Source organism: Petromyzon marinus, chromosome 21 (assembly GCF_048934315.1).
Source record: "Petromyzon marinus isolate PM22_M1 ecotype Great Lakes invasive population chromosome 21, UKy_Petmar_22M1.pri1.0, whole genome shotgun sequence".
Lineage (NCBI taxonomy): Eukaryota > Metazoa > Chordata > Hyperoartia > Petromyzontiformes > Petromyzontidae > Petromyzon > Petromyzon marinus.
The window spans coordinates 8,405,208-8,430,060 of NC_133687.1; the positions used below are offsets into that span (position 1 = coordinate 8,405,208).

At 47.9% G+C, this 24,853-nt stretch overlaps 1 protein-coding gene across 4 annotated transcripts in view; it reads right to left on the bottom strand.

Moving 5' to 3' along the window:
- Positions 1 to 24,853, bottom strand: part of LOC116944325 (SH3 and multiple ankyrin repeat domains protein 2-like) — a 375,705-nt gene that overhangs the window by 250,837 nt on the left and 100,015 nt on the right. For all 4 annotated transcript variants that reach the window (XR_012942522.1, XM_076068527.1, XM_076068526.1 and 1 more), the window contains exon 7: positions 4,162 to 4,278. Coding sequence is in view for 3 of the 4 variants with exons in the window: in XM_076068527.1 (XP_075924642.1) it covers positions 4,162 to 4,278 (117 nt within the window). In the remaining variant the exon portion in view is untranslated. The remainder of the gene's footprint in view (positions 1 to 4,161; positions 4,279 to 24,853) is intronic.

Here is a 24,853-nt window from a genome sequence, read left to right on the forward strand (position 1 = left end):
ATTGAGAAAAGTCGTCGCCCGCAGTGTCGTTATTATTTTCACGCCAGTGACACCCACACACAAAACACCCATTGCCAATGATTTGTTATCCTCCGTGCATGATGCAGATGCACCGACCTCTGACAACCCCCGGCGGCCTACCGTGGAGATACCAGGCGACAGTGGACCAAAGGGGGCAATTTTTTTTCCTACAATGAAGAAAAAAAAACAGCGCACAAATCACAGTGGACGACAACAAAACTGAACAACGTCCCCGAAAGCCTCGCTGGCATAGCCATCGAGCGTGCAGCGGCGGCGGTGAAATTGCACCAGGGCCCACGGTCCGGATTGGGCCCAAGAGCTAGAGCAGCCCATCAGGAACCGCACAAACCTTGACATCAGCCGTGCTATGCAGCCGCTGTAAACCGTTCCCATGCAACGTGCCGGCTACCATCGTACCAGCCTTGCGATGCAGCCCCTGTAAACCGTCCCTTCCCGTGTAACGTGCCTGCTTCTGTGTCAGTCACATTTGGATGGGTCGCCATTGAACACGAGCTTCTTAACTCAAAGGGGCTTACATGAAATCAATCGACTGAACTGACTGATCTCATTTCAGTGGCAATACTTATGCTCATGGCCCGATAGAAAGGTACGTGTATTGTGCCGTATACAACATAACTGATTGTACACGCTTGCATACGGGGCTGACCTTATCGTATCAACTGCTGCGTAAGTAAATGAAAAACGCAATGCACGCGAGCGTAGCCATGTACGCAAAAATACCGCTTGATACAGGGGCACTGCCTGAAATGAGTTTCTAATCCACTCGCACACGCACTGCCCATGCATCAAACTCAGAATTGCAATGGGGTTAACGACGAAGGGCAAAGATGCCTTCAAAGGAGGGGCGAACCGAGCACTATAAATACCAAACAATTTCGACTCAAGCAGCACCAACTATGCAACCGCATCCACCGGATTCGCAGCAGGTACGCTTGGTCGTTTATAAATAACAACAACAACAAACAAAGAAGGCGGCGGGAGTGAAAACAAAAACGATGCTCATACGGTGGGGCGAATAAACAAAATCGCTACTCTTTGGTTCTATTGGGTAAAGTCACGTAGGTAAAAAATAAAATAACAAAAATCACGACGTTTTGGCCACAACACAAGCGGCCTTCATCAGGTGAAGGGACGAGACTGTCTGGAGGACAGCGCTGGAGTGAAAAAAGCCACGCTCAGATCACGACCTTTAAGCTGTGTGAGAAGAAACAAAGCGCCTTGACAAAGGAATTAGCATATAATTTAGCATTGAAATGGCTAATTGAAATAGCTAAGTTAAAGCATACACATCCGCAGAGGAACCCCTTGACAAAGGAATTAGCATAGACCGACCGTGGTTGTGTTTCGCTAAATTCTCCTGTTTGATTTGTACTAGGTGCCTCGGTGAATGTATATGCTCTGACTTTAACATAGCTATTTCTGTGACCAGTTACAAGCTAATCACTCAGCTATTTCAATGCTAAATTCTATGCTAATTCCTTTGTCAAGGGGTGCCTCTGCAGATGTGTATACTTTAACTTAGCTATTTCAACGAGCCATTTCAATGCTAAATTATATGCTTATTCCTTTGTCAAGGCGCTTTGTTTCTTCTCACACAGCTTAAAGGTCGTGATCTGAGCGTGGCTTTTTTCACTCCAGCGCTGTCCTCCAGACAGTCTCGTCCCTTCACCTGATGAAGGCCGCTTGTATTGTGGCCGAAACGTCGTGATTTTGTTATTTTATTTTTTACCTATGTGACTTTACCCAATAGAACCAAAGAGTATGGATCCTAGCAGTCACGAAAGCTTTAAATCTAGAATTAACAAAATCGCTCCTCATTCGTCTCCCCACCCACCGCCTCCATACCTCGCCTCCCTTCTCACTCCACTGACCACAGCAAACCGCCGCATTCTACGGAGCACTCTAATAATGATCCGCTTCCAGGTGACTCCTCTTATCCGTCAAATAACTGTGAATAACAGGAGGAGATATGTATCCTATGGATAATTGGAGTTTTTCGCAGACAGATAATGTCCATTTGATAACAGGGGTCATGGAATTTGAACGAAACCTGATTTGTCAATAAATTATTAAACTATTTTTGTTTTTAGCAGGTAGGGCCCACTGAACTATATAGCTATTTTTTTTAGAAGCGGCCTGGCCACAAATCATAGCTCGACTTAGTGGCTTATCATGTGCAAATGGATTGCAGCCAAATACTCTAAAACGCAAGTTTCTAAATGTGTGGGGAAAAACCGAAGGACCCGGAGAAAAATCCACGCAACCACGCACACTCCAAACACACAGCAGCAGACGTCAGGGTCGGGATCGAACTGGCGACCTCCTGTATACCAGGAGAGGTAGGTAACATCTCCTAGCCACGGACAACTTTCCTTGGTTCGAGCAACAAATAGCAATTACGGACGCTGCCACCGCGGTGTAACGGTCAGCAGACTGGACTTGCGATCCAAAAGTCGCCGGTTTGATTCAATCCCCCAGCTTAGAAGTTGAAACAGTGGCGCAAGTTTCTTAAATCCCCTGGATTAAAACTGCAACTGGACCACGCACCTTGCTGCCCGCCCCGGACCCACGCGCTTGACGTTAATAAGTGCCCGTTTGGAGGCACAAAACCAAACTTGTACTCTTGTTCTGTCCTGCTGCTACTTTTGCACTACGAGGGAGATGTGGTACAGCCAGGTCAATTGGGGAAAAAAAGCCAACTTTCGGCAAATGTCATTTTCGCGCATCAATCAAAATGGCGACGGCACCAAGTCCTGCGGTGTTTGTCGCGCCGACGCTCTTGAACCCTGCAATGCCACCCGGAGCTTGACCCGGGTGCCGTGACCGGTGCCAGCTCGGTGTCTCGATCGAGCGGTCGTTCCAACGAGCCGTCCAAGATGCCACACGCGAATACAAACGCCGACGTTTTTTTTTAAAGCGTTCCGGAGCAATTGGTGCAAACGATCTAAGAGGTTATTTTTTTGGGTTAAGATCGCGTAAATTTAAATGTGTCGTTAAACCGGCCACCACAGTTTTCCGTGACAAGCCCTCTGTAAGGGCTTGTCACGGAAACAAAATCACGTAGGTAGAAATAATAATAGATCACGACGTTTCGATCGCAACACAAGCAACCGTCTTCAGGTGAAAAAGAGGGGAGGGGGCTACCCCTATTATTTTTATCTACCTACGTGACTTTACCGAAAGAACCAAAGAGTATGGTTTCCTGCAGTCACGAAAGCTTCAAATCAAGATTAAACCACAACGCGTACAATTCGCCAGTAATTATAACTAGCATCATCAGGCCACAACCAGGTTTTGCATGACTTTTAACTCATGGCTCACAATTATAAGTCTACGACAGGTTCCATAGATTCTCTCTAGATTTCATGATGCGACATATTTCAGTGACATTTTGGAGGGGGGGAAAAACAGTTTCATCCGCTGACCAATGTCAATGTCTCACATTACCAATGTAGCAATGTGACACATTGGTACATTGGTAATGTGAGACATTGGTACGTATTTAAACACAGTGCGTGACCTCCACCTCTTTTCGCATTTGGAACACCACGCCGATCGAGAGCTAAAATTAGTTAAAAAAAATTAATCCACTCGGTAGAAAGACATCTGGCTGTGTTCACTTGCGGCGTTCCTGTAGCAGAATCTCTAACGATGGGAAGTCCGTGCAGTTTGTGTGGTGGAGGACGCGAGGGAGAGGAGGGAGGGAGAGGAGGGATGGGTGGTGAGGGAGGGGGATGAGGAGGCAGGGTGAGGATGGTGGATGGGGGATGGAGGATGGGGATGGAGGATGAGGAGGGAGAATGAGGAGAGAGAAATGGGGGTGGAGGATGAGGATGGAGGATGTGGAGGGAGGATGGGGATGGAGGATGAGGATGGTGGATGGGGATAGAGGATGAGGAGAGAGGATAAGGAGGGAAGATGGGGATGGAGGATAGGGATGGAGGATGGAAATGCAGGATGGGGATGGAGGATGGGGATGGAGGAGGCAGGATGAGGATGGTGGATGGGGATGGAGGATGGAGATGGAGGATGAGGAGGTAGGATAGGGATGGAGATGGAGGATGAGGAGGTAGGATGGGGATGGAGGATGAAGAGGGAAGAGGAGGGAGCTGCGCTCACCTGGTTATACAGAGCACACACGTGCAGCGCGGTGTTCCCGGAGGCGTTCTGCGCCAACATGTCTGCGCCGTAGAAGAGCAGGTGCTCCAGGTGCTGCACGTGGCCGTAGCGGCAAGCCTGCGGGGTTGGCAAACGGCACAAGGAAGTGGCACAGCGGTTACCGGGACGACCGGCATGGATGGCAGCGCAGTCGTAACGACATTTATGCCTCCAACATATCTCTCTTGGCTCCTGTCAGCCTGCACCCCAGCTCACGACGGAACTCTCCTTCCCCGCAGCGTCATCATCAGAGCGACTCACAGCAGCCTCCTGCTCCTCCTCCTCTCTACACCAAGGAGCAGGGCCGACACTATCAGGCGTCATTTCTCTGTCGCAGCCCCCCGCATCTCTCCAGAGTCATTCTGGTTGCCCTGCACGACAGCTCACGGTGGAACTCTCCTGCAGAGTTGCAGTAGCAGCAGAGCGACTCATAGCAGCATCCTCCTCCTCCTCTCTACACCAAGGAGCAGGGCCCTGGTCACTACCCGGAGTCGCTTTTCCGGGGCAGCACCCCGCCGTCTGGAACGCGGCCATCATCACGATTCATTATCGTCCCGCTGCTGCTGCTGACTATTCACAGCAGTAGCAGCAGCAAAGTTCAATCCCTACTGATTTTTAAGAGGTACTTTAAAGGCCCAAACCTCTCTTGCCCAGCCTTCGAGTGACGCCGAGCTTGTCTCCGCACCTCAGAGTCAATGTCATTTACGTCCGTGAATTATTGTGTGCGTTACAGATTGTATTGTTGGTAGCGTTTGTTAAAGAAGGTCCTGCATGTTAATTCCCGACTCTGCGGAGTGTGTATGGTCTCCCCCTTGTTCTGCTTGAGTATCCTCCAGGGTTCTCTGGTTTCCTCGGCTAGGTAAAAAGGAAAGAAAAAACATACAACACCCCGGGTGTTGGGCAAACGTACCAGTGCTGAAACATTACCTCCAAATGACTCAATTAGGATTATACAGCAGCAGCAGCAGTAGCGTCGGCAGATTGTGGCTTATGAAAAATAGCGGCTTCCTTCGCGGTAGCCTCGCGCGATAAGAACGGCGCGAGCGCTAAACGTGTTGAATGATTATAACCACGGATTATTGCCGCTGCAAGTGGGGAGTCGTAGCAAGGAAGGTGACAACGGGAGAGTGGAGCTTTCGCTAAAAACCCGATGGCGCTGGCCCGTAATATCCGGGCAGAACGTCGGGCAGAACGTCGGGCAAAGTTGTCGATGCTTTGCTTGCTTCTCCAACAATCCGCCTGTTTCCCGACCAAAATAACAAATAAATTCGAACATTTTGCCACGTGACAACTTGATTTTATGTACGTACTGCATGTTGAACTTCTTTCACACCGTAAGCAGTCGACCGTGTTAATCGGTTTGGAGGGGGAAAGACAACAAACTAAACTCAAAAAGCAATTGTAAAGAAAATGGTTGATTTAATAATATCGTAAGGAAGAGCGTTCCAGACGGTCGCAGAAGCGCATCTGAAAGCGCGCGATGCGGTGACCATCTTTGTTCGAAGGCTAGGCCAAAAGCCACCGCTGCTGCTGCAAAGACGATTGGCTCTGTCAGGCGGTGGAGGGTTATAATTAATTTTTATTCGACATTACACACGAAGCGACGGTCTAACCCAATAGAAGCTCGTTACTACGCAGAAAATAACGTCTCCAGAGACAGAGAAATGAGCGTGCGGTTTGGGGCGTGTGGACTGCGCCGGACCGAGGAGGCCAAAGGGGCCGGGAGGATACGCGCTCACGCCCGTGGTGAAACGTATATTAACCAGTGAGGAAGCAAGGTTTGGCAGGCTGGAAAGGCTTAGGATGGGTACAGGAATAGGGGGCCGATGAATGCGATAAATAATGATGAGCGCAAAGACAGAAGAAGAAGAACCGGTCAGTAATGAGCCGAGGCGGTGGGAAGGTGATGGAAGGTTGTGAGATGAGATTGAAGGTGGAAAGGTGTATGCATAATTGCCAATCTTTGACATAAATGTAGAGGGCTAATGGTATGAAAGTGCGAAAAATAGCAAAACGTTGTCAGATGGCATCAAATGCAGTCACGTGGAATGTCAAGGAGCTGCTGCTACCTTTATTTCTTTGTTCCCTCACGAAAGAATCGCGTGTTAACTAGAATATGTGCAAAGGCAGACCAAAGCGAGTGAACGGCAATCACATACGAGAGTGCTCTATATAGACACAGTACGTGTGTAAGCCTTTGAAACAAACGCACTAAATCAAATCCACAGCTGTATCACATTGGGTTCCAAACCTAACACGTTACTAAAAAGCCAGGAGGATTTCGACAGCAACCCACCGACACTGAACATAAGTATTAGGCAAAGGCACTTATATTTTAATATAGCTCTCGTTTAAAACGTCTATTTTTTTTTTTAAACCGTGTTTATACCCACACAAGATGTTGTCAAATCGCGTCCATTACCCACGGGGCTTCTTTTTTTTTTGACGTGTAAAAGCAACGGGAGGAAAATATGTGGCCCCGAGAAAAGGGACATTTATTATTTAACACCTTCTTCTTTGCCGTTGCCAGAATGAATTCGCCACCCCCCCCCCCCCCCCAAAAAAAAATGTAAGTAACGACTCTGGCGGATGCGGAACCGATTATTTCCTGGAAGAATTCCTCGATGCCGATGATGATATCGCTTGCACGGTTTTTTTTGCTAGCAACTTTTTTTCCCCCTCCTAAATTTAATTTCAATCGATATCGAATGTTTCATAACCCCTTATTCTAAAGAGTTTTACAGCAATTATATTTTAAAAAAATGTACGTGAAAGGTGATGGTGGTTGAGATAATAAATAGTGGGGTTGTTATTAAAAGTGGTGGTGTAGTTATGGTGACAGGTGAACAGGAGGGAGTGGTGAATGAGGAGTTGTGGTAGGTCTGGTCATAGCTGGCGGACCAAAATGTCTCGAAATTAAGTAATGTCCCCTCGTTATTCGAGAACTCCCGATCTGCTGTTGGCATCTGGAATTTTCCACGACTGCGTGGAGAGAGAGAGAGAGACATAGAAAGTGATGTGATAAAGTGATGCGATAAAGAGATGAGAAAGTGGTGAGAGAGAAAGTGATTGGATAAAGTGATGAGATAAAGAGATGATAGAAAAAGTGGTAAGAGAGAAAGTGATGAAATGGTGATGAGAGAGAAGTGAGATCAATTGATGAGAGATAAAGTGGTGGGAGAGAAAGTGATGAGATGGTGATGAGATAGTAATGAGAGATACATAGATGAGAGATAAAGTGATGAGATGAAGTGAATGGTGAGAAGGTGATGAGAGATAAAGTGATGAGATCGTAATGCGAAAGATATGAAAGATAAAGCGATGATAGAGAAACTGATGGGAAAAAGTGATGAGATAGAGAGATGAGAGAGATAGAGAGAACTTCTTGAAGCTTGAGAAGCATCTGCAAACGTTGCGCGCACGATATTCGTAGGCAAACATTATTATCGTGCTCATCATGGGCATCTCCGAAACCAATATCCCTCGCGAATATCGAGAGAATACCGCATCCAATAGGAACTCGCCCAGAGCAGAGCAGGCCCATGTGTCAGAGGACAGCCAATGGAAGGCGATTTCGTGGGGATTGTTTCTAAAATTCCTTCAAGTTATCTTTTTTAAAAAATTCACACACCAGGACAGTCACGCTCTCAGATGCCCTGCTACTGAGAAAATGTTAATCTGTAAAAAAGTCGTTTTTTTTCGCGTCGCCAGGTGAGCTCCCAAATCAAGTCATTGTGCACTCTTGATAACTCAGAGGCTCGTAACGGCAGCAGCCTCAGCGTCATACGCAGCACCAGCACTAGCAAAGCAGCATCATACACATCAGCAGCACTATCGGCAGCAGCATCATCACACGCAGCAGCGCTAGCATCAGCACTATCGGCGGCAGGAGCGTCATACGCAGCACCAGCAGTAGGAGCAGCACTATCAGCAGCAACATAATCATCATACGCAGCAGCAGCAGCAGTCCTTGCAGCAACACTATCAGTAGCAGAACCATCATACGCAGCAGCACTAACAGCAACACTATCAGGGAGTGAAAGGTGGCGGATGTCACGCGGCCCACTCTGTTGAGCGAGAAATAACGACGAACTCCATAAACGCGGCCACCGAACACTGATCATCATCGATCCCCCCGCCCCCCAGACTCCGGAGCAACAACACAACTAGCAACGCCATGAGCAGCACAACAGCATCACCATCAGCAGCATCAGCAGCAGCATCAGCAGCAGCAGCATCAGCAGCAGCATCAGCAGCAGCATTAGCAGCAGCAGCAGCATCAGCATCAAAAACACTAGCAGCAGCAAAATCAGCAGCAGAATCAGCAGCATCAGCAGCAGCAGCAGTTAAATCAGCAGAAGCAGCAGCAGTTAAATCAGCAGAAGCAGCAGCACGAGCAGCATCAGCACCAGCAGCAGCAAAATCAGCAGCAGAAGCAGCAGCAGCAACACACGCACCATCAGCACCATCAGCAGCAGCAGAAGCAGCACCAGCACCATCAGCATCACCAGCAGCTGAAGCACCATCAGCAGAAGCAGCACCACCAGCACCACCAGCACCATCAGCACCACCAGCAGCTGAAGCACCATCAGCAGAAGCAGCACCACCAGCACCACCAGCACCATCAGCACCACCAGCAGCTGAAGCACCATCAGCAGAAGCAGCACCACCAGCACCATCAGCACCACCAGGAGCTGAAGCACCATCAGCAGAAGCAGCACCACCAGCACCATCAGCACCACCAGCAGCTGAAGCACCATCAGCAGAAGCAGCACCACCAGCACCATCAGCACCACCAGGAGATGAAGCACTAGCAACACCATCAGCACCAGCAGCTGCTGCCCAAGCTTCGTGGCTTCTTCTCCCCTCTCTGGCGCCTACGGCCCCATTCTCGAGCAGCAGGATGAGCCAATTACCGGGGCACGCCGTGAAAAACCAATGCCCCCCCACCCACCCTACCAACCAGGTGAGCATTATATTCTTAGTTTTTTCGGTAAAGTCACGTTGAAGAGAAACAACAAAATAACAAAATATATATAAAACAATAAAAAAAAATTCTCACGACGTTTCGACCACAACTCAAACGGTCATCATCAGGTGTGTCGGTTTGCATAAATTTATTTAGAAAACGGCATATTTATTATTTATTTATATAAAAATAACGTTTGCGTCACGCGCAACGATTGGCTGTTTGCCAGGACTAGTCCATCTATTTTTTGAAAAGAGGAGGGGGGAGACGAAATTTGTTTTTATGTATGCTGTCTGAAAGCCACTGTAAGCGTGAACAATCAATCAAGAACTGAAATGATTTATCAAATCTTTCCAATGATTGCTAAGATAGAATCCATCTTCTCGGTTGAAATTGTCTCTGTGTTTGTATATGTGGATAGCCTCATGAACGAATCTCTCATGGAAGCCAGATGGCTTACAAAGAACCTCCGTCTTGGAAAAGTCAATGGCATGTGAGCCTACTGAATTAGAACAATGATCTGCTACGGCCGAGGTGTTGGTCCTACCGTGTTTAAGGTCTGCTTTATGTTCACGAATGCGGTCCGAGATATGGCGTTTGGTTTCTCCAATGTAACTACTACCACAGAGGCAACTTAGTTTGTAGACACCAGGGTATTGTATGTCCGGAATCACATCTTTTACAGACGGAACCAGATCACGGATTTTATGTAATGTGTTGAAACGGACCTGGATCTTGTGTTTATTCAAGATTTTGGAGATCTTTTTTGTGATCCCAGCAATGTAGGGTAAAGTGATGGTTTTGAAAGGCTCCTCAAGAGGGTTCTTCTTCATGGTTTGAGTGATAGCTTTGCGGATTGTATAGTCGGAGTAACCATTAGCCCTAAGAGCTTGGTGTACGTGCTTGAGTTCACTGCTTATGTGTTCCTGGTCGGATATGCATTGGGCTCTATGATACAGAGTCTTGATGAGAAAATTCTTCTGTGATGGATGGTGGTGGGAATCCGGTTTCAGATAAGCATCCGTATGGGTAGCTTTCCTGTAGACAGAGTGGCTCATTGAACCATCAGGTCTCTTTTTAATTAGGACATCCAAAAAAGGTATCTTGCCATCTATTTCGACTTCCATGGTAAATCTGATGGCTGGGTGTATGGAATTGATGTGGTCGAAGAATTGGTCTAGAGCAGGCCGGCCATGTGGCCAGATGACAAAAGTGTCATCCACGTACCTCTTCCATAAGGTTGGGCGCAGAGTGGCAGTCTGGATGGCGTCAGTCTCAAATTTCTCCATGAAAATGTTAGCTATAAAAAGAGACCTGATGGTTCAATGAGCCACTCTGTCTACAGGAAAGCTACCCATACGGATGCTTATCTGAAACCGGATTCCCACCACCATCCATCACAGAAGAATTTTCTCATCAAGACTCTGTATCATAGAGCCCAATGCATATCCGACCAGGAACACATAAGCAGTGAACTCAAGCACGTACACCAAGCTCTTAGGGCTAATGGTTACTCCGACTATACAATCCGCAAAGCTATCACTCAAACCATGAAGAAGAACCCTCTTGAGGAGCCTTTCAAAACCATCACTTTACCCTACATTGCTGGGATCACAAAAAAGATCTCCAAAATCTTGAATAAACACAAGATCCAGGTCCGTTTCAACACATTACATAAAAATCCGTGATCTGGTTCCGTCTGTAAAAGATGTGATTCCGGACATACAATACCCTGGTGTCTACAAACTAAGTTGCCTCTGTGGTAGTAGTTACATTGGAGAAACCAAACGCCATATCTCGGACCGCATTCGTGAACATAAAGCAGACCTTAAACACGGTAGGACCAACACCTCGGCCGTAGCAGATCATTGTTCTAATTCAGTAGGCTCACATGCCATTGACTTTTCCAAGACGGAGGTTCTTTGTAAGCCATCTGGCTTCCATGAGAGATTCGTTCATGAGGCTATCCACATATACAAACACAGAGACAATTTCAACCGAGAAGATGGATTCTATCTTAGCAATCATTGGAAAGATTTGATAAATCATTTCAGTTCTTGATTGATTGTTCACGCTTACAGTGGCTTTCAGACAGCATACATAAAAACAAATTTCGTCTCCCCCCTCCTCTTTTCAAAAAATAGATGGACTAGTCCTGGCAAACAGCCAATCGTTGCGCGTGACGCAAACGTTATTTTTTTTATATAAATAAATAAATAAATATGCCGTTTTCTAAATAAATTTATGCAAACCGACACACCTGATGATGACCGTTTGAGTTGTGGTCGAAACGTCGTGAGAATTTTTTTTTTATTTTTTTTATTTTTTTATTTTTATTGTTTTATATATATTTTGTTATTTTGTTGTTTCTCTTCAACGTGACTTTACCGAAAAAACTAAGAATATGAATTACTGCAGTCACGAAAGCTTTAAATCAAAATTCAGGTGAGCATTGTTTCATTATTGAATCATTCCCGTTTCCCACCAGCCAAATCCAACACAAAACCGTGGGATTCATAATAGCTCAAGGCCTTGCAGCACCAGGGACACAGATGCCCACTCACATCGTAGCAAAACTGATGAAAAACATTTTTTTTCAGAGATGTTAGCATGTTAAGATATTAAAAAAAGCCTCTTTATTGGTGGTGCACGCCGGTAATTCCAGTACGGTGTAAGCGAGGGTTGGTGGATCGCCACAAATGCTGTGAAACTCCCTTTCCATGGGAATCGAGATGCTATCGGCATCGATGAGAAGGCTGTAGAGTACAGCAAAGTGTGCGGACTATGATAATCCATCTGTCCCTTCTCCGTGGGATAGAGTATTGCCCCCTCGCACGCGTGGGGGTTTCCCCGAGTGCTCCGGTTTCCTCCCGCACGCATAACCAACCACTCATGAAATGGCCGAAAACATCTTCGTAGATAGAGGACCGCAGATCTTGGGCATGCTGCTGCGAGCGCCCGCTCACCGCTTGGCTGCTGCTGCCTCTTTCAGCTCGTCTGTGGGGGGTTTCCCTCAGCGATTGTGAGGTGCACGCACGTCTCAAGGATATATAACACTAAACATTCTGATAATTTTTATGATAATCTTGCGATGGCTACCGACATTTTAATCCAGGATCTCAGCAGTGCAGGCTCACAGTTCCTATGATCACTGTTACAATGTTTTTATAGCTTTATTTTGGTGATTTTGAAAACGTTTTGTTTAGACATGTTTGTTTGTTGTAGTACAGAGTTAGCCTGATAACTTTAATCTACATTGTCTTATGGTTGTTATTGTTTGACTTGGATCCCACTGGGATTTTTGCACACCGCTTTGAAATGCGGTGTTTTTATTCTGGAAGACTTTGCTGTTTTTTTCCAGGATTTTTCTGTTGCGTGTAGTCACTTTAAGATCCTCTTGGTTCTTTCGGTAAAGTCACCACGTAGAATGGAAATAAAACATTTTATTTTATTATGTTTTATTTTTATTATTTTATTTCCATTCTACGTGGTGACTTTACCGAAAGAACCAAGAGAATGAATCCCTGCAGTCACGAAAGCTTTAAATCGAAATTCACTTTCAGATGTTTCTTGTTCGTGTTTTTGTTTTGTTGCGGTTGAACCCGAGTCAAGAGCCGCATGGCTCACAGGGTTACACCTAATAAATGAAACTGGAAACTGAACTGCACAGACACCCCAGCCACAGTGATGACCTTGTCATGCATCCTGAATGTGATTTGCACATGCCACCTCGTAAAGACCTTGACTCTGCAGTAGCTCCTTGGTTCACATTCGCGGTGACGAGATGTTATCTCCCTCGCCTAGAATGCAGGAGGTCGTGGATCCGATCCCGCCCCCTGACGCCTGCTGTGCATTTTGAGTTTGGGTGTCTTTCTCTCTCTCTCTCTCCCAGTGGTCGCGTGGATTTTTCTCCGGGTCCTCCGGTTTTTCCCTCCACATTTCAATCAACATCACGCATTTAAAGTATTTGGCTGCTATAAATGTCCACATGATGATGGTAAGCCACCTTCGTTGAGCTACCATTTGGAGCCAGGTCGCTTCTGAAAAAGAGCTACTATGTAGCTCAGTGGGCCTTATCTGGTAACGTAAAACATTGTTTAGTTTCGTTGAGCAAAGGAAGTTCATCATGGTCCCATTGCATGACATTGTACATCAGGGGTGGGGAACGCCCGGCCCGCGGGCCGTATGAGGTCCGCGAAATCATTTGGTCTCTGGCCCTGCCAAGGCAACCGCAGGCGGGACTCGAAATTCAACAAATCTAGGAGCAAAGGTGGAAAAGCAGTTGCGAGTAGCAGCGACATCGTCAATACCAGCTAACATCACCACACGCCTCACCAAAGAGAAGCAGTTCCAGCGCATCGCATTAGGGGCGAGTTAATTAAATGTTTGACCAAATATAACAAGGCTAATTTTTTAGTTCATAATTTTGTATGGCCCGCGAATGATGTTATATAAATATCCAAATGGCCCTTGGCAGAAAAAAGCTTCCCCACCCCCTGTTTTAACATGAACGCTCGTCAAAGAATCCGCGTGTCTCAAGTTTTATTTTCTGATCGCCCATTTAGTTGTAATTTTTGCAATATACACCAGCTTAACACGTAGGGCTTTAGCGACCAACATTATTCAAAAATAAAGGTATTTGGGTTATATCGCGTAAGTATAAATGCGTCGTAACCCTCCACCAGCCATGGCACAGCCAGTTAGGTTTGTCACGTAAACAAAACGTGCCAATTAGTTACGACTTTCAGCCCACCGGTGTGTTGTTAATGTTGTGGGCTTTACTCGGGATGTCACGTGGTAAGCATAGACGCAACAACCATCGACGTATGGAGGCAGCAACAACACTCCCTGGTCACACCGGGAGCGGTTTAACTGTACCCATTTGTCGCCTTGGGAGGTCGAAGCCAGCCCACTTCCCTCCCCCCTCCGCAACTTGCAACAGCCACCACTGCCGCTCCGACGTGTGAAGGGAGAGAGAGAGAGCGAGAGTACATCAGACTTGAAAGGGCGCTTTAATACAGCCGAAATAAAATAATTGCCCGTCGGAGGGCAATGCCACACCTGGGCACAAAGGTGTGCGCGACTGCTCACCCCCCTCCCCTCCTCCTCCCTGCCCCCACAAGACAAAGCCAGAGATTCCCCCCCCCCCCCGTGTAGCCTTAACAGACTGTTGGGGCAAGTGCCGTTAGCGAGTAGCGGCCTATGAAGGCCGGAACGGTACACGAGGGGGTGGGTGGACAGCAAACCACGCCCGATCGCCTTTGTCTCCCTAGTGGCGATGTTTACACACCGCACCCAGGTACTTGTTTGAGGCTGAGTCGACCTAGGGGAGGCCCAGGACCGGTTCAAATAATCGTCGCACCGGTGTTGGCCGTGAACGGGAATGGAACTCGGGTGGCCGGGTTCGTAGCGCAGCGTAGCGCTAACCGCTACACCACCGCTCCCCACGCACACACACACAGGTACACACACACAGGTACACACACACACACACACAGGTACACACACACAGGTACACACACACAGGTACACACACACAGGTACACACACACACAGGTACACACACAGGTACACACACACAGGTATATACACACACACACAGGTACACACACACACAGGTACACACACACACAGGTACACACACAGGTACACACACACAGGTACACACACACAGGTATATACACACACAGGTACACACACACAGGTACACACACACACAGGTACACACACACACACACCGCTACCCGCACTCGGCTGACCATTATGATCGCAATCGCCCTGTCCGCCCATCGCAAAGGCAGAGGGATCATCACAACAAGCACCACCACCACCGCCATCATCATCATCACCGTCATCTTCACGCGGCCGTTCACCAGCTAAAGGGCGGCACGATTTAAATCAGTCACCGCCAGCCTCGGCGTGGGGTGGTGGGGGGGGGTTGAGATGACGGGACTCAATCGGGGCGCGCTGTCATTGACAAAATGGGCAGGACGCGGACGAGGAAGCATCTCGAGGCACGGGAAACGCGGCGGTGGGGCTGCTAATGAAGGTGCGGACAAGGGAAAGGCATTTTGACTTCAAACTTTCGTCACTACTCTTTGGTTCTTTCGGTAAAGTCACGTTGATAGAAAAAAAAATCATAATAATAACAACTATATTTTTTTGATTTAAAGCTTTTGTGACTGCAGTAATTCATATTCTTAGTTCTTTCGGTAAAGTCACGTTGAAGGGAAACAATAAAATAATAAAAAATATATAAAATATTGTTTTATTTTATTGTTTCCCTTCAACGTGACTTTACCGAAAGAACTAAGAATACCTATATTTTTATTGTTATTTTTTTCTATCTACGTGACTTTACCGAAAGAACCAAAGAATAAGGGGGAAGGCGTCTTCGGGGACCACGCCGCGCCTCCGAGCGGATGGCCATCACACGCCGCCAGAGATGGGGGCGGGCGGGCGGGGGTGGGAATCTCGCGATTTGTTAAACGCGGTGGAAGAGAAGTTGACGCTCGCCAAGTCCACCACTCGCAAACTCCCTTTCTCGCTCAACGTCAACATTGTCCGAAGTGAAGAAGGTTTACCGGTCACCGTAAAGATGCATGTATGTTGCAAAGGGAGCACCTCAGAATCCGAATATGTGTTTATACTGGAGGAATCCGATGAGCTATAAAGATCTTTGGGGTCGTCCATAAATGACGTCACGCACCTGGGGGGGGGGGTCAGACATTTGTGACGATGTGTAACGAAGGGGAGGGGGGGTCAAAAATCGTCCAAAATCGCGTGACGTCATTTATGGACAGCCCCTTTCTCGCGGGTAAAGACGTTGCAACAAGCAATATAAAATAACACGATAGGCGTGCAAAGTACAGGAAAGGTAAACAAATCACCCAAACACAAACACATACATCACTAAACCATCCCCATCCTGCCAAACAAAGCCCACGGAGGTATTAACTTGTTTAAAAAAAGAGACCAGGCCACAAATGATAGCTCCACAAAGTGGCCTTATCATTTGGACATTTATAGCAGCAACATAATCTCAATAGTCTACCGCTCTGTGTATCACATTTAACCGGAAACACGTAAACATGTTAACAGAGCAGCTGATGTTTAACAAATGCCACGTTTTTTAAAAATTTCCAAGCTGTTTTTTTCGTTTGCTCTCTCCCTCTCTTGTCTGCCGTTTATTCCGGCTGATTAAAAATCAGCCTCTGATTAAAAATCAGCCTCTGCTGTAAATATCGGCCGCTGTGATTCCCTCGATCTGTCTCTTGTCACTTGCATCCTGTAATTAAAAACGCGAGGCCCTTCGCGCCAGCGGAGCTGGGTCCAACAGTGAAGAACGAGGAGAAATGCGTAAGCGTGCCTAACTGAAGATGGAATATTTGCAAACGGTTAGGGTAATTAAACGCGGCTTAACATGGTTACTGAGAGAGAGAGAGCAGGAGGCAGTAAGGTCTAGAAATTTGTACCACTTAAACTAACACAAATTTAGTCGTACGCACTCGTACGTATATTACACTTCTTTTTCACCGGTCGTAGCCAACCGTACTAATCGGAGGTGCGGGGGAAAGACAGCAAACTGAACACTAAAAGCAGTTCTAAAGAAATTCGTTTTTAATGCAGATTCAAAAGTGCATCGCTCCCGGCGGCTTCCTAATATCGGAAGGAGAGAGCGTTCCAGACGGCCGCAGAGGCGCACCTGAAAGCGACCGCGAAGCCGCTCTGAAGATGCCCCGGAGTTCGAGTGAACAACGGCTCATGCGAGTTGAATTACACGGCATCGTTGTCCGTGGTCCACAGAGAGAATACGGAGGTGCGAAAGTGTGGCCACTTCAGGGCTCGTGAACTGAGAGGACGGCGGCCAACGATGTCTGGGTGTTCGGCTCTCCATGTTCGCATCAGCATTTTGCATGCGGGTAAGGGGGGCATTATATCGTGAAGCCATCGAGGGAGCGCTGCACAGGCGAAGGCGCGACGTGGGTTGGGGGTGTTCAGAAGCGGTGGGGGCAAAACGTTATCATACGTCGAAGATGTTACGCGGATGGGCGGCAGCGGTTTGCAGTGGTGCAGGCAGGCTTGGGAGATACGCGTGGCGGGGGTGTAACGGGGAGGCGAGGATCAATGGCGATACAACAAAAAGAGGCTGCGACGCGAGTGTCGATGCTTTGCGAGTCCTGCCACCGTACGAAGGAAGGGAGAAAATGATAAAATTTCCAAGACATTTCTGAGCTAAATGAGGTTAGGATAACGATGGTGGTTTTGCAGATATCAGTTTAACACGTAAGCAGGCTTTCGCGACCAATGTTATTCGTAATTAAGGTTTTTGGAGTTAGATCGCGTAAGCATGAATGAGTTTTAATATATGTTGGGTCAAAATGTGCTTTTTTTAATGGGTGACAGCGGCTGTCTAAAGGGCCGCTGAAGGGAATGGGATTAATAAAACCGGCGAAATAGGGTACTGTGTTTTATCTCTCTCTTAAATGTAGCAATCTTTGGAAGAACGTAATCAACCAGGTAGGGTGTTGACTGTTATGTTGGCCGACTCTCTGTGTTGCATTACATTATATTTTAAGTTTACTAGGTTTGTTTTCTCTATCATTTGTACCTGATGATGATTGCTTGTGTTGCAATCGAAACGTCGTATTCTATTATTTAATTTATTCTTTTCTCTTTCCACGTGACTTTACCGAAATAACCAACTAATGAAATAAGAAATAGGAACCGGTGAAACAGGGAACTATGGCGAGGTGTCACAGAGGTTTGAGCGTGAGCTAGAGCCATACAAGGTGGAATATACATTATTGCTTCTAGAGTTACTTGCGTTGTGCGTTTCATATGGTACATTTAACGTGGGCTGTAAACCAAAACAAAAAAATCTCGTAAAAATAACAGGAGAATAGCATTTGCATAATTGCGTATTATGGCCCTCAGGTTATCCTCTTAGTCTTCCTTGGGCATGGAAGTACACTTTATTGGGGACACCTCACCAGATTGATGCATGTTGACAGTAACGACCTTAAATTTTGATTTAAAGCTTTCGTGACTGCAGGGATTCATATTCTTGGTTCTTCACGTAAAAAAAAAAATGCCACTTTTTTCAAATTTTTTCTTGCTGTGGTTTTCACACCTGGTGATGATTGCCTGTGTTGCAGTCGAAACGTCGTGAGAATTTTATTGTTTTACATTTGTATTATTTTATTGTTTCCCTTCTACGTAACGACCTTCTTAAGGCACGGCGCGTGTTTCTTTTAGAGCCCCAGATTTTGCGCCGCTAACGTAAAATCATCTTGCCTTTTGGGTGCAGCACAATGCACGCCAAACACCGAGGCGGTGCGAACATAGAAGCAAGCCAATTCGGAAACGCTGATTTTCCTTTGTTCATTGCGCAGATTGCCAGGATTTAAACTTTTTTTCCGGTGACTCTAAGCGGGTTTTTTGTTTGTCCGTGTGGTGTTTTTTTTCCCCCCTCAATTGGCAAAAAGCGCAATAAATAAATACATTATTTAAACGGGGACATTCCACAAAGAGCTGTATTATTCCATTTTCAAGACATCAATCCGGCAATTCTTTTTTTTTAAATAAGCCATTATCAACGCAACAAGTAACGTTTATTTTTCATTTTTTTTTACATTTAAAGCAACTGTTTCGAAAATGCGAACGTGGCAATTTTCTCGTGCGCCCTATCAGCGGAGGGATGTAGCTTCGTTATCAGTGCACTCGTGAAGCCCGGCCATTCAGGGAGCAATACTCCATCAGACTGCTACAACTACTGCCCGGAGGCTTGTCCACAAAGCAGGCTGGGAAAAATAAAATAAAAATATCTACAAATAACACAAAACTAAAAAAACCTCCTGCAGTTGGCAAAACGCCATTAATGAGAAATGGCGCTCCAAAGGAGAACATTCTAGAGGGACGTTTACGTTATCATTTGGTTCCTATCGAACTCCTATTACCTCCTCCGTCAATATAGGGCTTCTCAAATGTATCATACGTTAGTGGGGTATAAGCCCATCTCTCATCCCCCCCAACCCCCACATTGTGTCGCTGCGATTGTTCGTGTTTCAACGAAACGACGACGGCCTCGCAACCAAAAAATGTTCGCAGTCCGTTTTGTCGGCAGTGGCGACCTCCGCGCGTGGCCCCTGACTTGGCACGTGGGGGTTGGTGGGTCACCGCGCACAAACTCCTTTCCCCGTAGGCGTCGATGAGGAGCCAAACACCTTGCTCGCCAGGAGATGGCAGCACAGCAAGTGGACTCATCGACATCTGTTTCCATGTGCACAGGGGGTAGAGTGTTGCCCCCTCGCGCAAGGCGTGGGTTTTTCTCCGGGTACTCCGATTCCCTCCCAACTTGCATCAACACTCATCATCATCATTCATTGGCTAAACACGTCTTGAATGTATGTCTGTCGAAACTTGTTTCGCACCGTACACAGCCCACCGTGCTAGTCGTACGACTGTGTAGATTTCCTGAATACAGAAATGTGGGGCTTCAGTTTGCTCGCGCACAACACTGACACGCAATGTCTACCCAACATGATTATATGTATTAACAAAAATATTTAAACATCACACTAAAGCTATAAGCTGCAAATGCTGAGCCCACCATAGTTATTGCTGGTTGTTGTAACTTGCTGACCCGGCCCCCTACTGGACATCTGTGAAGAAGATCTCCATAGCTCATCGGATTCCCCAGAGGCAGCTGGAGAAACATCCCAAGGCAAAGACGTCGTCCAGAAATGTTGATCTTTTTTAAACAAGGTCTCACATTTATAATCATAATAACAATAAATATATTCAGCGCATTCGACGTGTTTTCTCTGCGAAACATCAAATGGGCAGTGACACAGCTCAGCAGCCGTTTGTTGCAAGGGATCGCGGTTCGGTCAATCAGCGGCCGCCCTGGTTAATACTACGGTGTGTGTGTGTGTGTATTTGTAATTAGCCGTCATAAAACCACGCGCCGCAAGCTTCATAGTGGACGTTCAGGACGCTCGGACGAATTTTCACAAATTTGAAAATGTCCCGCAAATCACTCAGTGGGGAAGATTCACAACAGCAATCGTGAATACCCTCCTAGAGAAGATGGCTGCACGCACCTGTAACCCTGTGTGCAGCACCAATATATATGTGTGCGTGTGTTATTGTGGGGAGTGGTAGTGTAGTGATTAGCGCGCTTCGCTATGAATCCGGCGACCCGAGTTCGATTTCCGCTCACGGCAAACACCGGTAATGGTTATTTGAACCGGTCCTGGGGACAAAAGTCGGCCGTTGTGTTGGCCCCATGCTCTGATAACATATGCATTGTCTTTGAAAGTGGATGTCTCCCGTGCTGTGCTGAAAACTGTCAATATATATACACACACACACATATATATACTTGGCTCCTTGTAGAGAACTCATGAGTACTTTTCGGCTCGTGGCCTGTTAAAGGTTGGCCTCCCACTGGTGTAGAATTTCTACATCGAAGCGACCAGCACGCGGTGTAGCAGGCCGCTTGCTCCCCCAGTGTTCAGCATTGCGCATGCACATGACCATGAATGCAATAGGGTTCATTCCTAATCATTGTCACTCTGGTTCCCGTCGTTAATGGCACACACCCTTTCAAGGAAAACAACAAAAACCCGGCCGCTTCCGCGGTCTGACAGGCCGCAAGTGTGAGCACGTTGCTCATCCCAGTCGCCCGTGTGCTTGAACTAAAATGCGCACTTTGCGGCAACGTGCTGCTGCTAGTTAATTCTGTGTCCGGAGCTCTATGGAAAAAGAAAAAAAAGACGAAGCCGCCTCTCGTGACAGCACTGCGTGGCAGAGCAATATGTATATAGATGGCGCGGGCGGACAGGCGGGAGGGAATGTGTTTGTCACGGTACGTTAAACAGATTTAAAGCTTTCGTGACTGCTAGGATCTGTGACCAGTTACAAGCTAATCACTCAGCTATTTCAATGCTAAATTCTATGCTAATTCCTTTGTCAAGGGGTACCTCTGCGGATGTGTATGCTTTAACTTAGCTATTTCAATGAGCCATTTCAATGCTAAATTATATGCTAATTTCTTTGTCAAGGCGCTTGGTGTTTTTCTTCTCACACAGCTTAAAGGTCGTGATCTGAGCGTGGCTTCTCCCACTCCAGCGCTGTCCTCCAGACAGTCGGGTCCTTTCACCTGATGAAGGCCGCTTGTGTTGTGGCCGAAACGTCGTGATTTTTTGTTATTTTATTTTCACCTACGTGACTTTACCCAATAGAACCAAAGAGTACGTTCAACAGACCTTGATCCTCTTGCTCGCTGTCATGATCGTGGTCTTGCAATGCCATACTTGACATGCCCATGCCACGCCGCGTAGAACCTACGCGCATGTGTGTTGTACGGAGTTCCACGTGCACACAACATGTGTGCTGTGCGCACGTTCAACTCCTTTGGGGTCGTCCATAAATGTCGTCACGCGATTTTGGACGATTTTTTACACCTCCCCCCTCGTCACAAAAAGTTAGACCACCCCTCTAATATGACGTCACAAAGCGCTGCCCCCCCCCCCAAAAATAAATAAAACATGCTTCAAATCGCTTTACACTATTGTCATTGTAGTGCGTATTTAATGTGCCGCTGCACTTTGATGTTGTAGGAGAAAACATTTATTAAAAAGTCTATTTGATTAAGTAGAACGTGTTGTCTATATTTATTTAAAGTTGTGCATTTTGATGTGACGTCACATTTCTCAACCCCCCTCTCCCTCGTCACACATCGTCACAAATGCCTGACCCCCCCCCCCCCCTAGGTGCGTGACGTCATTTATGGACGGCCCCTTTCGCACCGCACGTAGCGAACCGTGATAATCAGCGGGGGAAGAACAACAAACTAAAAGCACAAAAAAGCAGTTCTAAAGAAATTAGTTTTCAACATAGATTTTAAAAATGTGGTCGTGGGCCTGCTGATGAGCTGTGTGAAGAGGAGGGGAAACTTGGAAGTGTGGTCGTGGGCCTGCTGATGAGCTGTGAATAGAGGAGACGAAACTGGGAAGTGTGGTCGTGGGCCTGCTGATGAGCTGTGCGTAGGGGAAACTGGGAAGTGTGGTCCTGGGCCTGCTGATGAGCTGTGCGTAGGGGAAACTGGGAAGTGTGGTCCTGGGCCTGCTGATGAGCTGTGTGTAGAGGAAACTGGGAAGTGTGGTCATGGGCTTGCTGATGAGCTGTGTGCGAAGACGAAGATGGAACATAGCAGGCACCCCCACGTGTTTTGTCGACGTTAAGCCAAATTTGTCGTTTCGCGCAGGGATGATTTTGAAACCCACAGGGACCTCATTCGCGTACCGTTCGTTTTCACAATCGTGCCGAATCCCGCCGTTAGCCAGAAGTTCCGCACAATGCGTAGACGCGCCACTGCCAAAGTCATTTGCAGTTGGTACGCTAAACGAGGCGTTAGAAGGTCACACTCGTTACACACGAAGTGCTGCTCGCCGCAGATGAACCACAATAGCTCGCTGATCTCCTCAGGGAGCATAAACAGTCACACGCCACTCCGGATCATCGTCGCAGCAGCAGCGGCCTTCGGCTAAGCCATTGGACAAAGACGGCGGTGGTCACCGCATCGCGCGGCGCTTTCAGATGCGCCCCTGCGGCCGTCTGGAACGCTCTTCCTTACGATATTAGGAAGCCACTGAGGGCCATGCACTTTAAAATCATCATCGAGATTGATAAACACATTTCTTAAAGACTGCTTTTTGTGCGTGTAGTTCGTTGTCCTTCCCCCGCACACTCCAATTAGCACGGCAGGCTACGTACGGTGCAAAAGAAGTTCAACATGCATGCAAAGAAAAAAAGATGTCCCGTGCAGCATTAACAGACTGTTGGGGCAAGTGCTGTTCGCGAGCACCGATGAAGGCCGGCACGGCACACGAGGTGGTGGGTGGCCAGCACCACGCCCGGCCGCCTTTGTCTCCCTAGTGGCGATGTTTACACACCGTACCAGGTACTCATTTGAGGCTGAGTCGACCTAGGCCCAGAACCGGTTCAGATAATCAACACTGGTGTCGGCAGTGAACGGGAATCGAAAAAGGTCGCCAGGTTTGTAGCGCAGCGCGCTTACCGCTACACACACAATCCCACATGTGCACACACACACTCCCAGACGTACACACACACACACTCCCACACGTACACACACTCCCACACGTCCACACACACACACTCCCACACGTACACACACACACTCCCACACTCCCAGACGTACACACACACACTCCCACACGTACACACATACACTCCCACACGTACACACACACACACAAAAAGACAAAGACAAAGATCCTCCGTATAGCCTTCACAGACTGTAGGGGCAAGTGCTGTTAGCGAGCACCTATGAAGGCCGGAACGGTACACGAGGGGGTGGGTGGCCAGCACCACGCCCGACCGCCTTTGTCTCCCTAGTGGCGATGTTTACACACCGCACCAGGTACTCATTTGAGGCTGAGTCGACCTAGGGGAGGCCCGGGACCGGTTCAGATAATCGTCACTGGTGTTGGCCGTGAGCGGGAATCGAACCCGGGTCGCCAGGTTCATAGCGCAGTGCGCTAACCGCTACACTATCGCTCCCCACAACACACACACTCCCACACGTACACACACACACTCCCACACGTACACACAACAACAACCGCCATTCGCCACTAAGTGGCGGTGACGTCACCACGACGCTTGTGCCAGGCCATGTGCACCTTGAGGCCACGTGAAGTGTCGAACGCCTGCTGGCAGGAGGTCACGGGGCAGACCCAGGTGCCACGGGTCGACTGACTGAGATGACTGGCTGATGCACCACCTGTGCCCCCTACTGTGCCAACCTGCTGTGCTTTAGCCACCCGGCGCTCCGCTCGTTGTTGTGAGCGTCGCTCCTCCACCCTCCGTTGTTGTTGGAGGGCGACTGCCTCCAACTGCCCAGTAGCGTCCTTCACGAGCCTCCTCCACAGAGGCCGATCTTGACACCGCTGGTACCAGTCATCGGCAAGTCCACTCAGCTCCACGTCCTCCTGCACCACGTCATTCCATCCCTTCTCTAGCCCGTGCCGCGCCCGTTTAGCCCCCTTGATCCGGCCGAACAAAAGCTGTTTCGGCATGCGGTGGCTGGGCATGTGGGCTACATGGCCCAGCCAACGCAGTCTTGTCTGCCGGAGGAGCTCACCGATGGGACTGTGCCCAGATCTTTCAAGGATTTGTGAGCTCCTCACACAATCCAGCCTGGTTAAACCCACGATGGATCGTAGGCAGGCCAACCTAAATGTTTCTAACCGGCGAAGATGTTCCATTAGGGGGGTCCACGTTTCGCAAGCGTAGAGAAGGGAGGGAATGACCGTGGCCGAGAAGACCTGAAGCTTAGTGCGGAGCGACAGACCAGGAAACTTTCACACAGCGTTACGCAACCGATGAAAAGATATTGCCACTCGACTGATTCGGAGTGAGACCTCTGCTGTTAAACTGGAGCCGGTCATAAACACACTGCTCCACAACTGCCCATCACCGATTGGGAGTTGTGGGGGTGGAGTGTCCGATGCTAAAAATACCCAGGCAGGTGCTTAGTTTTGGTGGGGCTGATGGTAAGGCCCCATCTCTTAGTGGCAGGCTCCTGTCTCAGCATCAGCGTCTCCAACCCCTCCTTTGAATGAGCAGCTATTACCAAATCATCGGGATACA